Source organism: Vombatus ursinus, unplaced genomic scaffold (genome assembly GCF_900497805.2).
Source record: "Vombatus ursinus unplaced genomic scaffold, bare-nosed wombat genome assembly UNPS02014893.1, whole genome shotgun sequence".
Taxonomy (NCBI): Eukaryota; Metazoa; Chordata; class Mammalia; order Diprotodontia; family Vombatidae; genus Vombatus; species Vombatus ursinus.
This window is the reverse complement of record NW_020954671.1, coordinates 8,714,547-8,732,122: the sequence shown is the minus strand read 5'-3', so window position 1 is coordinate 8,732,122 and position 17,576 is coordinate 8,714,547. Positions and strand designations below refer to the sequence as shown.

Here is a 17,576-nt window from a genome sequence, read left to right as displayed (position 1 = left end):
ATGTATGGTCCAGCAAAGCAAATTTCCACACTGGCCATGTTCAAAAGTAAATGTCTCATTTTCTTCCTTTGGTAGAATGCTTCATTATTGGTCCTTTGGAAACACAGTTTCCAATTACATTGTCAATTACATTGAGTATAGTTTTTTAATCTATCAAAATTGTTTTTCTTTGTTGTTATTGTATAAATTGTTCTCCTGATTATGCTCATTTCATTCTACATCAATTCATACAACTCTTCATGGGTTTTTCTGAAACCATTTGTTTCATCATTTCTTATGGTGAAATGTGGAAGGGAAGTTTCAATTTTAATATGGAGTAGGAACTTCTGACTGAGTGATTTACTAATCATATATAACAGGTATGGGCTCTAACCCTGTGAGGTTTGTTGAAGTCCTTCAGGACATGTATATGCATATCTTTGTTCAACTATTGTATGCCCTTCTGATCAATAAACCTTGCATCTGTTCTACCACAGATACACCAAGCTTAAGACAGGTGGATCCACTGAACAAAATGTATGCTACAAAACCCAGGAAACTTCTTGAAAGAAGGAATACTAGGCAATATATACATTTTACCACCTGACATTCCTCAAACTCCTCAGGTTTTCCCAAACAAATTGCTATTTGATTAACCATGATGGTTAGTAAAAGAAGAAGTTAAACTGCTTGTCATCCTTACCTCCAAATTGTACAGCAAGTATTGCTCAGAATGCCTATCATTTGTCTCCTCTGTAATTATGGATTACCAGAAATTGCTACTGGTATGTGGATTTCACATACTGGTCCTTTCTTTCACATAACTGTCCCTAGTTTCTTTCATTCAATCAACAGATATTTATTAAGCACCTGTTAATGGGTAGTACACTGTGCTGGATCCAGTATAATATACAGAAGTATGAGACATGGTCCCTGCCCTTAAGGAGGGTATAGTCTATTTGAAGAGAATAGACTTTTAACATGTGAAAACAGAGTAGTACAAATGGCTGTATATGATGAAATGATACAAACAGTACATTGTCTAGAAATTTAGAGGAAGAGAGATTACTGTAGGCCTGAGTTAATATAGGTCTGAAGAGCCACATGGCATAAAAGAGAAGATAAAGACCTAGGTTTCAATCCCATCCATCTTTGACAGTTCATAGCTTCAAGTAACGATCTCTCAGCCTCTGTAAAATGGGAATGATAGTGGTAGTATCTACCTCATAAACTGTTGTAAGGCTTAAATAAGCACATTTTGAAGTGCTAAATAAATTCTAGTTATGATGATGATTAATGAAAGGGAAAGGACAGATTCAAAGGATACTTCAAAGGTAGAACTGACATGTTAGACATCTTGAAATGGACATCTTGGAACTCAGCCTGTCCAAAACTGAACTCATCATCTTTTTCCTCCTAAGCCCTCTCCTCTTCCCAATTTACCTAACTGCCCAGGGTACTGCCATCCCCCCAGTCATCCAGGTTTGCAAACTAGGTTTTATTCTCAACTCCTTACTCTCTCTCACCCCCTATCCACATTCATATAGTTGCCAAGGCCTGTTATCTTCCATAACATCTCTGGTGTGTGTCCATTTCTCCTCTGACATTGCCACCACCCTGGTACAGGCCATCATCACCTCACATTTGAACTACTGCATTAGCCTTTTGGTTGGTTTTTGTGACTTGAATTGTTCCCCACTCCAGTGCATCCACAAAGCAGCTAGGAGGCACAATGTATAGAATGCTGAAACTAGATTCAAGAAGACCAGAGTTCAAATCCAACTTTAGACACTCATTAGCGGTGTGGCTCACCTCTGTCTGCCTCCATTTCTTCATCTGTAAAATGGGGTAAATAATAGCATTTATCTCCCAGGATTGTTGTGAAGATCAAATGGTATAACATATGTAAATATAAGTGCCGACTTATTATTCTCCACTCAGCTGCCATCTTGATTTTCTTAAAGCACAAGTCTGACCAAGTCACTTCCCATTCAGTAAACTTTAGTGTCTTTTCTGGGATAAAATATAAAATCCTTCATTTGACTTTTAAGGCCCTTCATAATCTTGCCCCTTACTCTTTGTCCAGCCTTTTTATACTTTCCTCTACACACTCTATAATCCAGTAACACAGTTCCTTTTTACCCTTCCTCATATGAGACACTCCATCTTCCAACTTCAGGCATTTTTCACAGTCTCCCTTGCCTATAATTCTCTACTTCTTTCTGTTAAAATACTGTCTTGTTCTGGATCCCTAACTACCCCACTTCCTAGTTAGCATAGTAAGTAAATTTATAAGTGGCTACTATAATGTAACCATACTAAGAAGTAAGATTGAAAAGGGGAACCTAGAAGTCACTTATAGACTGTTGCATAAATTAAGGGAGAATAAGTTATTTGCAAACTGTCTCATAAATTAGAGGAGCATAGAGCCACTGGAAACTCTTATAAATTAACTAAGCTCACATCCTGAGACTATGTGCTAAATTAAGGGAAGCGACTTAGGCCTCAATATTAAGGATCCCTCAGTGCCTATGGTCTGTAAGCCTCAGATATGCTCCAGATATATGCAGTAAAACCAGTAGAACACCAGCAAAACATTAGGCTAATGAACTAATCCTAAGATACTGCCAATTTTTAGTGATGTGGGTATGTTAACAAACCAACCCTAAGGTGTCACAGATAAAGAGTCTGTCCCCCACCACCAAAACTATAAAAATGAGACCCCAGACTCCACCACCACCTATCCCCCATTCCCACTCCATTTGCCTCTGCATTCTCTGTGCCTTATTAAAGTGTGACTGAAACATTATTTAAACAGTTTGTTGCCATCATGATCTTTCCCGGAGAGTTTCCAAAAAACAAATGGGTGTGCCTGCCCCTCCGCCCTCAACCCAGAAGGACCCCCTAGCAGTCCTATTTCCTTAATTATAACCTGGGATCTCAAGGACTGACTATAAGCTATTCATAGCCACCTCCACCCCTGAACAAGCTGGGTGCAATAAATTGATAGGTAGAAAGCAAAGATGAACAGCTGAACCTCTTGTCCCCTTCCAGGTGATTTTCCTCCTTCATCTGTTTTGCAGTAAATCAGTTAATAATCCTACAGATTAATTGGCAGTTCACTCCTCATCTCTACTGCCTTGTTTCCCTGATTTCCTTCAGGTTGCAGCTTCAGAAGCCTTTTTTGATGCCCTTTAATGCTAGTGCCTTCCTTTTGTTGATTATCACCAGTTTGTCCAATATATATCGTATTTGTACGTAGTTGCTTTCATGTATTCTCCTCCATTAGACTGTGAACTCCTTGAGAGCAGGAACTGTTTTTTGCCTTTATTTGTATCCCTTGCCCTTAGTACAGTGCTTGGCATGTAGATAGCTCTTAACAAATGCTTGTTGACATGACTTTTTGTCTGCAAATGTCAGTTATACTTCTTAACACTAGAAGGACTGGAATTTAATAGAGGACAAAGCTGGTTCAGTTGACACAGTGCATTTTTTAATGCATACAGTGCATTTTTAATGCATAAGGCAAAGAAAATAGAGATAATAGGATGAAATTTTTATTTCAAAATAAAATTATAATTTTTTTGCGTCAATTGATGTTTCTGGTCCTTCTAGTATTAATGGTCTGTTCAAAATAAGTTTGTTATCATAACTTGCTTAATGCAGTGCCATAATTAGTTAATGATCTGAACTAAATAATTCATCCAGTAGACTTTTCTGCAAGACAGATGGAGTATGCCTAAGATAACCTCAAAAGGAAGTACTTAGCATAATTTTGAAGATGTGACTTGACCACAGAGGGTAGTAGAGCATTGAAGAAAAGTATTCTGTTGGGCTGCTAGGTGGCACCAGGCCTGGAGTCTTACTAAGTTCAAATCTGGTCGCAGACATTTACTAGCTGTGTAACCTGGGTAATTTCATCATCCATAAAATGAATTGGAAAAGGAAATGGCATATCACTCCAGTATCTTTGTCAAGAAAACCTCAAATAGGAGTCAGACATAACAAAAGCACGACTGAAAGCAAAGCATATATTCTATTAATAAAACTTTGAGAATATGAAGTGAGAGTGCTAAATGCCAGAACTATAATTGGAGAAAGGTATGTTCTTTTTCTACCTCTCCAACACCCTTCCCCCTTTTCCCCTGCCCATTTTCTCCTTCAGTAAAATAAGATTCATAAAGTAGCAAGCCCTAGTTACATAGTTAGTCACTTTTGGTCTAATTAAATCTTCTAAATTTTCATAGGTTAAAAAAAAACTGGGAGATAATATTAGTATGGTTAATAGTTCAGTCACAAAATCTAATAAACATTGTCATCATAAATGTGTAGCTAGTAATGCTTAAAATATAGTCTAAAATAAAAATCAAATTAGGCTTGCTAAATTTTTATCAACTATTTTATAATTTTATATATAATTTGTGTTTTGATACCATTTCTTCAATGTTGTAATTGTTTTCCTGTGGAGATGATAAAGTGCTTTTTCTTTACAACTTTTATTAGATTATCAGTAATCTGTAGTCAGATTATAATCTTGTGGTCAATATTTTCTCTCTAGTGGTATTTTCATTTATTAAAAAACTTCATATGAATGCATATTGTTATTATATTGTTACTTGATAATCTGATTAATATTTGAAAGATAAATTGAATTTATTTCAATTCTTAACCATATTTCTCTGTGATACTTATTTTGCTTTCTTGGTTCTATTGTAGTCAATCTTGCAGTAATTATAAGTTTTATTATCACCAATGAAGTATTACAAGTCTTACCCATACTTTGATGTTCAGCTCAAGTCAACAAGTATTTATTAAGAATTTATTATATGCTAAACCCTGGGAATTCAAAGAAAGCCAAAAACAATCCCTGCCCTTAAGGGGTCTATTGGGGGCACAACATATAATTTATAAGATGTATTGAGTAAATGGAAGGTCGCCTGAGAGGGGAAGGCATTAGTAGCTGGAAAAACTGAGGAAGGCTTCCTGCAGAAGGTTGGAATTAAAATGAGTCTTAAAGGAAACCAGTAAAATAATAGGTGAAAATGAGGAGGGAGAGTATTCCAGTTATGGAGGATAACTGTGCAAAGACGAAGAGAGAAAAGATGATCTTTAAAGATAGTCTTTGGAAAGGAACAAGTAGGAATATTAGCTGAACTATATTGATAATGTTTGGAGGGGAGTATAAGAGTAAAAGTATAAGATGACTCGTAAAGAAGAAAGAGGCCGATTATGTAGAGCTTTCTGTGCTAGATCGTGAAATTTATATTTAGGCCTTGAAGTAATAAGGAGCCACGGAACTTATGGTGGGGGGAGAAGGGAGAAGGTTGTGGTGTAAAATGGTTAGAACAGCAATTTAGGAAATTCATTTTGGCATCTGGGTGGAGGATGGATTAGAGTGGGAAGAAATTTGAGGCAGGAAGCCAACTTAGAAGACTATTGTAGCAGCCTATGGAGCAGCTAGGTGGCACAGTGCATAGAATACCAATCCTGGAATCAGGAAGACCTGAGTTCAAATGTGACCTCAGACACTTAGTAGCTGTGTAACTGTGGGCAAGTTGCTTAACCCTGTTTGCCTCGTTTCCTCATCTGGAAGTGAGCTGGAGAAGGATAGTGGCAAACCACTCCAGTACCTTTGCCAAGAAAACCCCAGATAGAGTCATGAAGAGTAGGACATGACTGAAAACAACTCAACAACAATGACGACAATAGCCTATGCAAGAGCCGGTGAGAGCCTGAACTAGAGTTGTGGCTTTGTGAATAATGAGAAAGGCATTATGTGTAAGAAATGTGAAGGCAGAAATGACAGGATTTGACAATGGATCATATATGTGGGGTGAGAGTGAGGAGTTATACACTGAGGAATCAGACATGGAGGTTGGGATTGTGGGTGACTAGCAGATTGATGTTGCCCTTGATAATAATAGGAAAGTTTGGAAGAGAAGGTTTTGGGGGAAAGGTGGTATATTCTGTTTTGTACATGTTGGGTTTGAGATGCCTTGATCCAGTTCAAGATATGCAAGAGGCAATTAATATTTTGGGAGTGACTTCACGCTCACGAGAAGAGACTGAGTTTGATATATGCATTTAGGAATCATCTACATAGAGAAGATCACTGAACCTATGGAGTTCATGATGAGATCACCAAATGAAATAGTAATAATAATAATAATAATAATAATAGCCAGCATTTGTATAGCACTCTTTAGTGTTGCAAAGCAGGGCACGCACAGGAGTTATATAAACACCTACTGCAGAACACTCTTGTCAGAAATAAATACACTTAGAGAATTGATTGGGAGTTGGGTCATGCCAATATAATAAAAATGACTGTATTATCTAAATTATCTTATAGATTCAGTGCCATATCAATCATATTACCAAAGGGTTACTTTACAAAATAACAACAAAATTCATCTGTATGGACAAAAGGTCAAGAATCTTAAGGAAAATAGGAAGGTAAGGGGGAATGAGTGGGAATAAACATGGCTTAACATTACCAAATTTCAAACTATACTGCAAATCAATAATCATCAAACCTATTGGTACTGGTTTTTAAAACACTGAGAAGTCTGTGAAACAGATTATTAGGTATACAAGATGTAGAAGCAATTGAACGTGGTCACATTGTGTTCAGTAAACTGACTTCAACTAATGGGGTAAGGACTTGCTAGTGATAAAACTTCTAGGAAAAATGAAAGCCCCTTGGGATAAATTAGACTTAGACCAACATCTTATACCCTAATAAATTCCACATAGATACATGACTTAGACCAGAGAGTCTTGACCTGGGAGGAGATCTGTGAACTTGGATGGAAAGAAAAAAATTATATCTTTATTTTATTTTTGATGAGGCAGTTGGGGTTAAGTGACTTGCCCAGAGACACGCAGCTAGGACGTATTATGTGTCTGACGCCAGATTTGAACTTGGTCCTCCTGACTCCAGGGCCGGTGGTCTATGCACTGCGCCACCTAACTGCCCCTATATCTTTATTTTAATGTAATTCTTTTCCTTTGTAATCCCCTGTATGTTACTTTATGCATTTAAGTATTCTGGCTTCTGACCTAATCATTCAGCTGAAACTATTCTCTTCAAAGTTACCAGTAATCTCTCTCTCTTTTTTTAAATAACCAGTTTATTTTTAGTTTTCAACATTCACTTCCATAAGATGTTGCGTTTCAAATTTTCTCCCCTTCCTTCTCCTTCCCCCTCCCCAAGATATAGGCTCTACTTATACGTTCATATTAAGCATATTTTCCCACTAGTCATGATGTAAAGAAGAATTAGAACGGATGAGAGGAACCATGAGAATGAAACAATAAAACAAAACAACAAAAGAAAAGGGAGAGCAAATAGTATGTTTTGATCTTCATTCATACTCCATAGTTCTTTCTTTGGATGTGGATAGCATTTTTTATCGTGAGTCTTTTGGAGTTAGACAAGTCTATCAAAGTCAGTCATCGCACAATGTGGCTGTTACTGTGTGTAATATTCTCCTGGTTCTGCTCATTTCATTCAGCATCAGTTCATGTAAGTCTTTCCAGGTTTTTCTGAAGTCCACCTGCTCATCATTTCTTATAGCACAATAGTGTTCAATTACATTCCAGTAATCTCTTCATCATCAAATCTAGTGGCCTTTTCTCAATCTTCATCTTTCTTAACTTCTCTGTAGCCTTCTATACTGTCTGGCACTCTCTTCTTTATACTCTCTACTCAGGGTTTTCTTGATGCTATTTTTTGTTGTTGTTGTTTTCTACCTGCCTTTTGGATCACTCCTCAATCTGCTTTACTATTTCTTCATCCAGGCCATTCCTTCTTCTCTTTTCCTTCCATACTATTTCACTAAGTGATTTCATCTGCTCTCATAGGTTCATTTATTATCTCTGTGTCTAGCCCTGTCCTCTCCTGACCAGATCTTCAGTTTCATATCTCTAGCTGCTATATCTTGAACTGGATGTCCCTTACACATCTTAAACGTAACATGTCTAAAACTGAAGTTATTACCTATTTCCCTCAAACACCCCCTCCTTCCTAATGTCCTGTTACCACCATCCTCCCTGGTCCCCCAGGTTCCCAACCAAGTTGTCATCTTCAGATTCTTACTTTCTTCCACCCAACCCATTCTGTTGACAAGGCATATCAATTTTACCTTTGTAATATCACTTCTCTGTGGGGGAATACATTCTCTTTTCCCCTTTGACATTTGATTACTTGAGTCTGTGGTTTGTCCGTAGTTGCTTGTATGTTGTCTCCCTCATTAGACTATATTCTTTGAGCGCAGGATTGCTTTTGTGCTTTTCTTTGTATCCCCAGATCCTAGCACAGTGCCTGGCACATAGGTACTTAATAAATTCTTTTTGGCTAACTGGCAGTGTCTTTGAAAACAAATTATTATGAGTAGGCTTTACTCTCTGTAAAAGCTTATGACCCAAAAAAAGTTAAGCACCTTACCTAAATAAAAAAAGGTCACATAAACAAAATTAAAGTAGGAGATAACCTTTTTCAGCTATGAATAGAGAAACAGTTCTTAGCCAAATATTTGATAGATATGATTATAGAAAGGTAAAATGAACAATTTTGATAACATAAATTGAAAAGTTTTTGCACAAAATCAGTACAGCTATAATTAGAAAGGAGAGTTAACTGGGGTAAAATGTGTACAGCAAATTTCTCTGATCTCAAGATGTGATATACGAGATATATAGCGGATAAAAAAAAAAAAAAAAGAACAACAGCCATTTCCCCAATAGATAAGTGGTCAGAGGCAGTTCTCAAAAGAAAAAAGGCAAGCCATCAATAAATACATTAAAATAATATTCGAAATTAGATAAAAGCAAATTGTCACCTCTGAAATTCTACCTCACATCTATCAGATTGGTAAAGGTGACAAAAATCGAAAATAGTAATTGTTGGAAGGGCCTATTCGAGGACAGTCATACTATTATACTAGTTGGTAGAACTCTTATTTTAAAAAAAATAATTTTAATGTTTTTGGTTACATTTTAAGTTTCAAAGTGTTTCCCTTCCTTCTCATCCCATACTAGAGAAGGCTACCATTTGACACAGATTCATAAATATATGTAAAACCATTCTATTCATACTTCTATTTATCAGTTACTTCTCTGGGGGGGATAGTGGCTTCATTGATCCTTTGTAGTTGATTTGAGTATTTATGATCAAAATAACTTAGTCGTTCATAGTTATTCTTTGAACAATATTGTTGTTACTATATACACTGTTCTCTTGGTTTTCTTCATTTCACTTTTCATTATTTCTTGCAAGTCTGTCTTGTTTTTCTAAAATCAACCAGCTCATCATTTCTTAGAGCACAGTAGTATTCCATCACAATCATGTACCACAACTTGTTTAGCCATTCCCAAATTGATGGGCATCCCCTCAATTTCCAGTTCTTTGCCACCACAAAGACAGTTGCTATAAATATTTTGCAACATATAGGTTCTTTTCCTTTTTCCCTGATCACCTTGAGAAACATGGTAGAATTCTTAGAAGCAGTTTAGAAGTAAACCCCTCAAAGTCACTAAACCCTGCTAGCCTTTGATTCAGCAATATCACTACTAGACATATACTCCAAAGAGATTACCTTGGCTACAATTATCTTAGTTAAAATTATGTATACAGAAATGAAATGAATACACAAAGATAATTGAAAGAGGCTTAGAAAGAAGGAATAATAACAAAATTGTTATGGCTACTTGTTGAAAGTCAAAATTAGTTTTTAATATTTGAAAGCTAAATTAATAATTAACTTTTTAAAAAAGAATAATAGAGATACTGAATGTTACCCAAGGTCACACTGTGAGATGCGGGTACTAGGAAGGCAGAATCCAGTTTTTCTGATTGTTAATACATTATTTTTTTCCGTTAAACACTACTGCCTTCCTAATATGATTGAATCACTACTTATAATTCCTTGTTTTGTCTTGGACTTTTCAGGAGGTTTAACTTTTTTTTTTTTTCTCATAATTCCATTCGGGCTTTGAAAAAAATTCCATCAGCTCCTCATTGGATACAGTGCTGCTTCTTTTTATGCCTGGCCCATCTATTCTATTCATTGCTTTTTAAAACCAAAGTTGTTGGTAGATAAGAGACATCTTGATTTCATGATAAGAAGAAAAAAGAAATTTGTGAATCATTAGGTTATTTTTTGAAAATCTTTAAAGATTTAGGGGGGGATCTAGGTGGCGTAGTGTATAGAGTACTGACCCTGGAGTCAGGAGGAAATGAGTTCAAATCCAGCCTCAGACACTTGACACTTACTGTGTGACCCTGAGTGAGTCACGTAACCCCAGTTTCCTCATCAAAAAAAAAAAAACCAACTCCAAAACTTTTAGAATTTATGAAGTCAGTGAGTCAAGAATATTCGTGTGTGTGTGTGTGTGTGTGTGTGTGTGTTTCATAGAATTTAGCTATGTTATAATATTGCAGTGCTCAGGTAATATGGTGTCCTCCTTTATTTTGTATTTTTTTTTTGTTTTTTATTTTTGCTAGGCCGTGGGGTTAAGTAAGACTTGCCCAGGGTCACACAGTTAGTAAGTGTTATGTGTCTGAGGCCAGATTTGAACTCAGGGCCTGAGTTCCTGAATCCAGGGTCAGTGCTCTATCCACTGTGTCACCTAGCGGTGTCCCAGTGTCCTCCTTTAAAGTAACTTTTTTTTTTATTAAGCACTTACTGCATACACATTGTTTTTATAGACCTTGTTGGCCACCCAGAGAAATTTCTACAATTCCTCCCCTTGAGAAGCTTATGGGGTGATAAGATACACAGGTAAATAACAATAAAGAGGTAACATTTCAGTATGAGGTTTCACAAGATGGTATCTGATATATGGCTAAAATGAATAGCATTAGACAGTGGATGCTCTAGGATTTCAGAGGCTCATGGTTCAAGTTGCAGTGTTTGAAGAGGGCTTTAAGACAGACAGCGCAGTTTGACTGAAACTAGACTTCACTGGACTGGGAGTCCAGATACTATCTCACTAGTCTTTGTACCTCTTAGTATAAGAATTAAATTAAGTGCTTTTCTCTTAATCTCCCTGTTTTCCTGAGAATCTTTAAGACCTTCTATGTTCTCTTTAACACATTTTTGTAGCTATAGTTGCCCCTCTGATAGTCAAGATTTTTTTGGATTTAGTCCTGAATCTGTCTTCAACTGTCTGTGTAAACTTTGTCCCTCTGGGCCGTAATTGGACTAGATAATCTGAAAGCCTGTTTCTAGTTCTAAAATTATATTTTCTTGAATTGGTACATTTTGAACTGAGTGAAAAAAAAAATAGGGAGATGGGGCAGCTAGGTGGTGCAGTGGATAGAGCACAGGCCCTGGATTCAGGAGGACCTGAGTTCAAATGCAGCCTCAGACACATAACACTTACTAGCTGTGTGACCCTGGGCAAGTCACTTAACCCCATTGTCTAGCCGCTCCCCCCCAAAAAAAAAATAGGGAGAAGGAGGCATTCCGCACTGTAGTTGCAATCCAATTTGTAGTTATAGTCAATCCTCAACTTTCGTGGGGGTAACATTCTTAGAAAAAGGTGTGAAAGTAAAACATACAAATGTTGACACATTGAATGTTAGGTTTCCGTGACCAACTTAAAAAAAAAACCCCAGCTGTAATCTTTCACTAGAGATTGCTGAAAATACACTTTTATGGATACAATTCTTTATAACAAAACATTAATTCTGATAATGGGTACTTTTCCTAACAAAGTAACCATGAAATAACCCATAAAATGCAGTACACAAAATAAAATTGGTAAAGTGCAAAACATCTTTTTTCACTAATAATTCCCTGGAATTAAATTTTTGTGCTAATATCTCAATGAAGGAAACAAAAACCATTGACTTCAGACAGTATTAACTTTTCGTAACATATGAAATCTACTGTACCACAAGTATTGTATAGCAAATAAAAGTCTTAAAAACTAAAACATTTTTTAACCTGAATCTTACCTTAATTCCACTGTGTCAGATAACAGTGTGAAGGTGTTGTACTGTTTACTCTACAGCTATAAACCTCTCTACCTTTGCTGTCCTCTGAAAACCAAGGGAGAGGCTTTTGGGACTTTAGTAACTACTGTCAGAAGATGCCAAGACTAGTGAGTTCTCAGTATCACTTTAGAGCCCAAAGGACTTGCACTACACTTTAGGACTATAATTGCAACACAAAACTTGAAGTTTTAAAGGCAAACAATAAAAATATGCAAAAAATGCCTGGGAATTTTTTACAATGGTAGATGAACAAGACCAGTGAAACGCCTAGTAGTACACCAGCAGCTCTACAAACTTGCGCTCATTGTACCTCTCATTTTTTTCTCTACTGTGCATAGCTATGAATGTGTGTAGTTGCCAACACAAGAGTGAAAATGATGAGGTTAGTAGTAAAATCATGTGAATGCTTGAAGTTATGAAAGTTCAACGTGCCAATGTTGAGGACTGACTGTTCTGAAAGAGTTTGTGGGAGAAGGTCAGAAGAGGTACACAGGAAATTTTATTCCTACTTTGTTCAATTTAATATGTACTTTTTAAAATGTACGTAACCAAAGTTCATGGGTTCATATATAAGCTTGTTCTCTACGTATTAAAATATAATTTTTGCTGATAAGATAATAATAATTGTTAGCTGAAGGTAAGACAGTCTACCTAGATGTGGACTATCATTGCTGATTATTAGTTTATTTCTTACTGACTGGCCATAGTAACTGTAACAAACTATCAACAAGTTTAAAAAAAATTAAAGGGTAGGACAAATGTATTTGCGTGTGTTTATCATTAGTACCTTTTATACAGTTTGTAGTTTTAATGAGTTGCCCGGGTCACTGAGAGGTTGAGATTGACCAGAGATGCCATACCCAGTGTGTGTCAGAGGCAGGACTATCAAGGCTGGCTGACTATCTCACTATTTCTTGCTTCCTCTTTAAACCAGAATTATTAGGTGAAAATAAGTGCTTTTCACTTGATTTCTGAGGCTAGATTTTAAAATCAGTCCTTCCTGGCTCCAGGTTCACTGCTCTATCCACTTGAATACTGAGCTCCCCTCATTATCTTCTGAAAAGTTGTGTAAGGCAGACTGGATCCATGGGGGTCATGGCCAGAGCTTTGAGTACAGCCAAAATAGAATGGAAACCAAGTAAACAAGGGCCAGAATTAAGCTAGATTTTAATATTTCTTATTGAAGGGGGAGGGCTAAGAGGGGTACAGCAAACTGAAATAATTTATTTATTCTACTTACCTACCTCTGCTAGAATGCTATGGAAGGACATAGAAGAAGTAATAAATATGGACAAAATATAAGTTGGATGTAGCCAATGTGAAGTTTTTTACCTCTGCTTACTTGTACTTCACAAACTATTGGGGAATCTCTTCTCTTATTGGTTTAGTTAAAATATTTATAATTACATTCACCTTGGTGGAATGGCAGTTGATTTTAGATTTAGTGTAACTTATTACAGAAATAGTTTTTTTATTCTTTGTATTTTATGCAAAAAAAAAAAACCAGCTTCCTTTGTTTTGATTGTAATTTTTGGAGAAGTTTGAGTTTAACTTTGCATTTAACTTACATTTTGGTTCTTGTTACAGATTTTAACTGCCTTTGAATGCTACTATAGGTATGGAGAAGATTGAAGAATATTTTGCAGATTTGTCCATCGCTAAACGTTCTGCAGTGACTAAAGAGCCCACTTACCTTCTCGACATAGACACTTCAAAAAATGTACAAGAAGAAAATGGATGCATAGTTGCTGTTTCATGTTCCAATGGATCAGTTAGACTATATAATAGAGAGACCCTAAGTTTGTTAAGGGAGCTTAATGGACAGCCTGGACTGCTTAAAGGAGTCAAATTTGCACATTCCTATTCCCATGTATTTTCAGCATGCACAGATGGCACTGTAAAATGTTGGGATATGCGCTTATCTGGCAAAACACCAGTACAGGTGTTTAAGGGTTATCCTTCCAATGTTTTCATCAGTTTCGATATTAATTGTAATGATCATGTAATTTGTGCTGGCACTGAAAAAGTTGGTGATGATACTTTGATGGTATTCTGGGATGCAAGAATTAGCTCTCAAAGTACACGCCCTGTAAAAGACCCATTAGGTGTTTATTCAGAGACACACAGTGATGATATAACCCAGGTATGTTTTCATCCTGACAACCCTAACATGATAGTCTCAGGATCAACTGATGGACTTGTGAATGTTTTTGATGTAAGCGTTGACAATGAGGAAGATGCCCTGATTGCAACTTGTAACTCTGGTTCATCAGTAAGTTATGTTGGTTGGTCTGGGAAGGAATACAAACAGATTTACTGTATGACACATGATGAAGGATTTTGTTGGTGGGATCTTACCAATTTAGATACTGATCAACCAGTTACATGTTTGAATATCCAGGATGTCAGAGAAGTAATTAATGTGCGTAATGGAAGTCTGGATTATTTGGTTGGTGGCTTATACCATGAAAAAACAGACCAATTGTTGGTTGTTGGAGGTACAAATACAGGAACTATTCACCTATTAAACTGTGACTCTTCAGGATTGACGTACATGAGAAGCCTTGAGGGAGGGCATTCTGCCACAGTTCGTTCCTTCTGTTGGAGTGTGCAGGATGATTCTTTACTAACTGGTGGAGAGGATGCACAACTGTTACTTTGGAAACCTGGAGCTACTGAAAGGACTCTTGCAAAGAAGGATAACATGAAAATAGCTTCCTCTGTGCAGAAACGTGTTAGAGTTCACAGTAATGATTCTTACAAAAGTAGGAAAAAGCATAGTTGTTAAAATTGTTTGATCTTGCTTGGTCTTGTTTCAATTATTTTTGCATATACTATTTCTACTATATATTATAGCCTTTATGCAGAAATGGACTGATTTGTAAATAAGCTTTTTGAAGGACAGAGAGAACTTTGATTTAGATAGAGCTTGAAATGTCATAAAACAAAACAGTTCTGAATTCAAAAGAACAGTCTGAATATCATTAATTTTTAAAAACTAATCATTGTTAAATTAAAAGATGATATATTTTTAAATTAAATTAATTTTAAAGCAAGCCTATTCTTGAGTTAAGAAACTAATGAGAGTTTTATTGACTTGTTTCTCTATTCAGGATTTTTCAAAGCTAAGGTTTTTGGTTTTTTTTTTAACATCAACTTTTTTTTTAAGCCCTGAATTAAATTATGCATTGGGCAGCTACTGCTTAATAGGTATATTTTGTTCTATATTATTTACCTTGATAGTTGTATGTAACAATCTAAATAGAATTGAATTTTAAAAAATAAATGGTAAATATATATTTTTCAAAATGAGTAAAATATTTAAGCCTTTATTTGAACTTCTTTTTTGTCTTTTTTTTTTTTTTAGTTCTCAACATTCACTTTTATAAGATTTTGAGTTCCAAATTTTTTTCTCCCTTCCTCCCCCCTCCCCAAGATGGCAAGCAATCTGATATAGGTTATACATGTATAATCATAATACACATATTAACAAATTAGTCCTGTAGTGAAAGAAGAATCTGAACAAAAGGGGAAAACCACGAGAAAGAAAAAAAGAAAAAAAAAGTGAAAATAGTATGCCTTGATCTGCATTCAGACTCCATAGTTCTTTTTCTAGATGTGGATAGCATTTTCCATCATGAGTCTTTTGGAATTGTCTTGGATCCTTGTATTGCTGAGAAGAGCTAAGTCTGTCACAGTTGATCATCACAGAATATTGCTGTTACTGTGTACAATATTCTCCTGCTTCTCACTTCATGCAAGTTCATGTAAGCATTTACAGGTTTTTCTGAAATCTGCCTGCTCATCATTTCTTATAAGCACAATAGTATTCCATTATATTCAGACTATACCACAACTTGTTTAGCCATTCCCTAGTTGATGGGCATTCCCTCGATTTCCACTTCTTTGCCATCCCCCAAAAAGGGCTGGTATAAATATTTTTGTACATATGGGTCCTTTTAACTTTTTTATGATCTCTTTGGGATACAGACCTAGTAGTGGTATTGCTGGATCAAAGGGTATACATGGTATGGTTGCCTTTTGAGTATAGTTTCAAATTGTTTTTCAGAATGGTTGGATCAGTTCACAACTCCACCAACAATGCATTAGTGTTCCAATTTTCCCACGTTCTCCAACATTTATTATTCTCCTTTTCTGTCATATAAGCCAGTCTGATAGGTGTGATGTGGTACCTCAGAATTGTTTTAATTTGCATTTCTCTAATCAATAGTGATTTAGAGCATTTTTTCATATGACTATAGGTAGTTTAAATTTCTTTATCTGAAAACTCCCTGTTCATATCCTTTGACCATTTATCCATTGAGAAATGACTTGTATTCTTGCTGTAAAAATTGTTTCCCAGCTTTTTGCTTTTCTTCTAATCTTGATTGCTTTGGCTTTGTGCAAAAACTTTTTAATATAATCAAAATTATTCATTTTGCAGTTCATATTCTATATCTCTTATTTAGTCATAAGTTCTTCCCTTCTCCATAAATCTGACAGATAAACTATTCTTTGTTCTCCTAATTTGCTTATGGTATCATGAGTAAAATTTCTAATTTTCTATATTTTATTGTAATTGAATTTTCTATATTTTATTGTAATTGAAAAAAAATAGCATCAAGGTAGATGGCAAGAAGATGGCTTGAGGTAAGAGGGACAGATGGTTAGAAGGGATATGAACCATACAGAGTTGCTGAAGTGGAGCTACCCAGGTACAGTGGGCTAAGTGAGTTTGTGCTCACCAATGAAGATGGTTCAGTCCAGGCTTGAGTTCCAAAGCTGAGTATATATTCTTGGAAACTTTATCTCATTAAAAATGTCATTTTGATCTATAATAATATTTTTTAAAAATTTTTTTATTTTTAGTTTTAAACATTCACTTCCATAAGCTTTTGAGTTTTAAATTTTCTCCCCCTCCCTCCTCACTTCCCTCCCAAGATGGCATGCAATCTGATATAGGCTCTACATATACATTCCTAGTAAACTTACTTTCACATTAGTCATGTTGTAAAGAAGAATTAGAACCAATAGGAGAAACCACAAGAAAGAAGAAACAAAACAAAAAAGAAGGAAAAAAAAGAGCAAATAGTATGCTTCGATCTACATTCAAACTGCATAGTTATTTCTCTGTATGTGGATAGCATTTTCCATCATGAGATTTTTGGAGATGTCTTAGATCCTTGCATTGCTGAGAAGAGCTAAGTCTGTCAAAGTTGATCATTGCACAATGTGGTTGTTACTGTGTGCAATGTTCTCCTGGTTCTGTTCATTTCACTCTGCATCAGTTCATAAGTCTTTCCAGGTTTTTCTGAAATCTGCCTGCTCATCATTTCTTATAGCAGTATTCCATTACACTCATATACCACAACTTGTTCAGCCATTCCCCAACTGATGGACATCCCCCTCAATTTCCAATTCTTTGCCACCAGAAAGAGCTGCTATAAATATTTTTGTACATGTGGGTCCTTCTAGAAGTGGTATTGGTGGGTCAAAGGGTATGCACATTTTTATAGCCTTTTGGGCATAGTTTCAAATTGCTCTCCAAAATGGTTGGATGAGTTCACAACTCCACCAACAATGTATTCATGTC

At 36.0% G+C, this 17,576-nt stretch overlaps 1 protein-coding gene across 2 annotated transcripts in view; it reads left to right on the top strand.

The window, feature by feature from the left end:
* Positions 1-15,057, top strand: part of WDR89 (WD repeat domain 89) — a 28,619-nt gene extending 13,562 nt beyond the window's left edge. The window contains exons 2-3 of one of the 2 annotated variants that reach the window (XM_027842889.1): positions 10,691-10,763; positions 13,571-15,057. In XM_027842889.1, the coding sequence (XP_027698690.1) occupies positions 13,602-14,771 (1,170 nt within the window). In that variant the 5' untranslated portion in view covers positions 10,691-10,763; positions 13,571-13,601 and the 3' untranslated portion in view covers positions 14,772-15,057. The remainder of the gene's footprint in view (positions 1-10,690; positions 10,764-13,570) is intronic. The other variant, XM_027842888.1, reaches the window with a different exon arrangement.
* Positions 15,058-17,576: the final 2,519 nt, after the last annotated feature.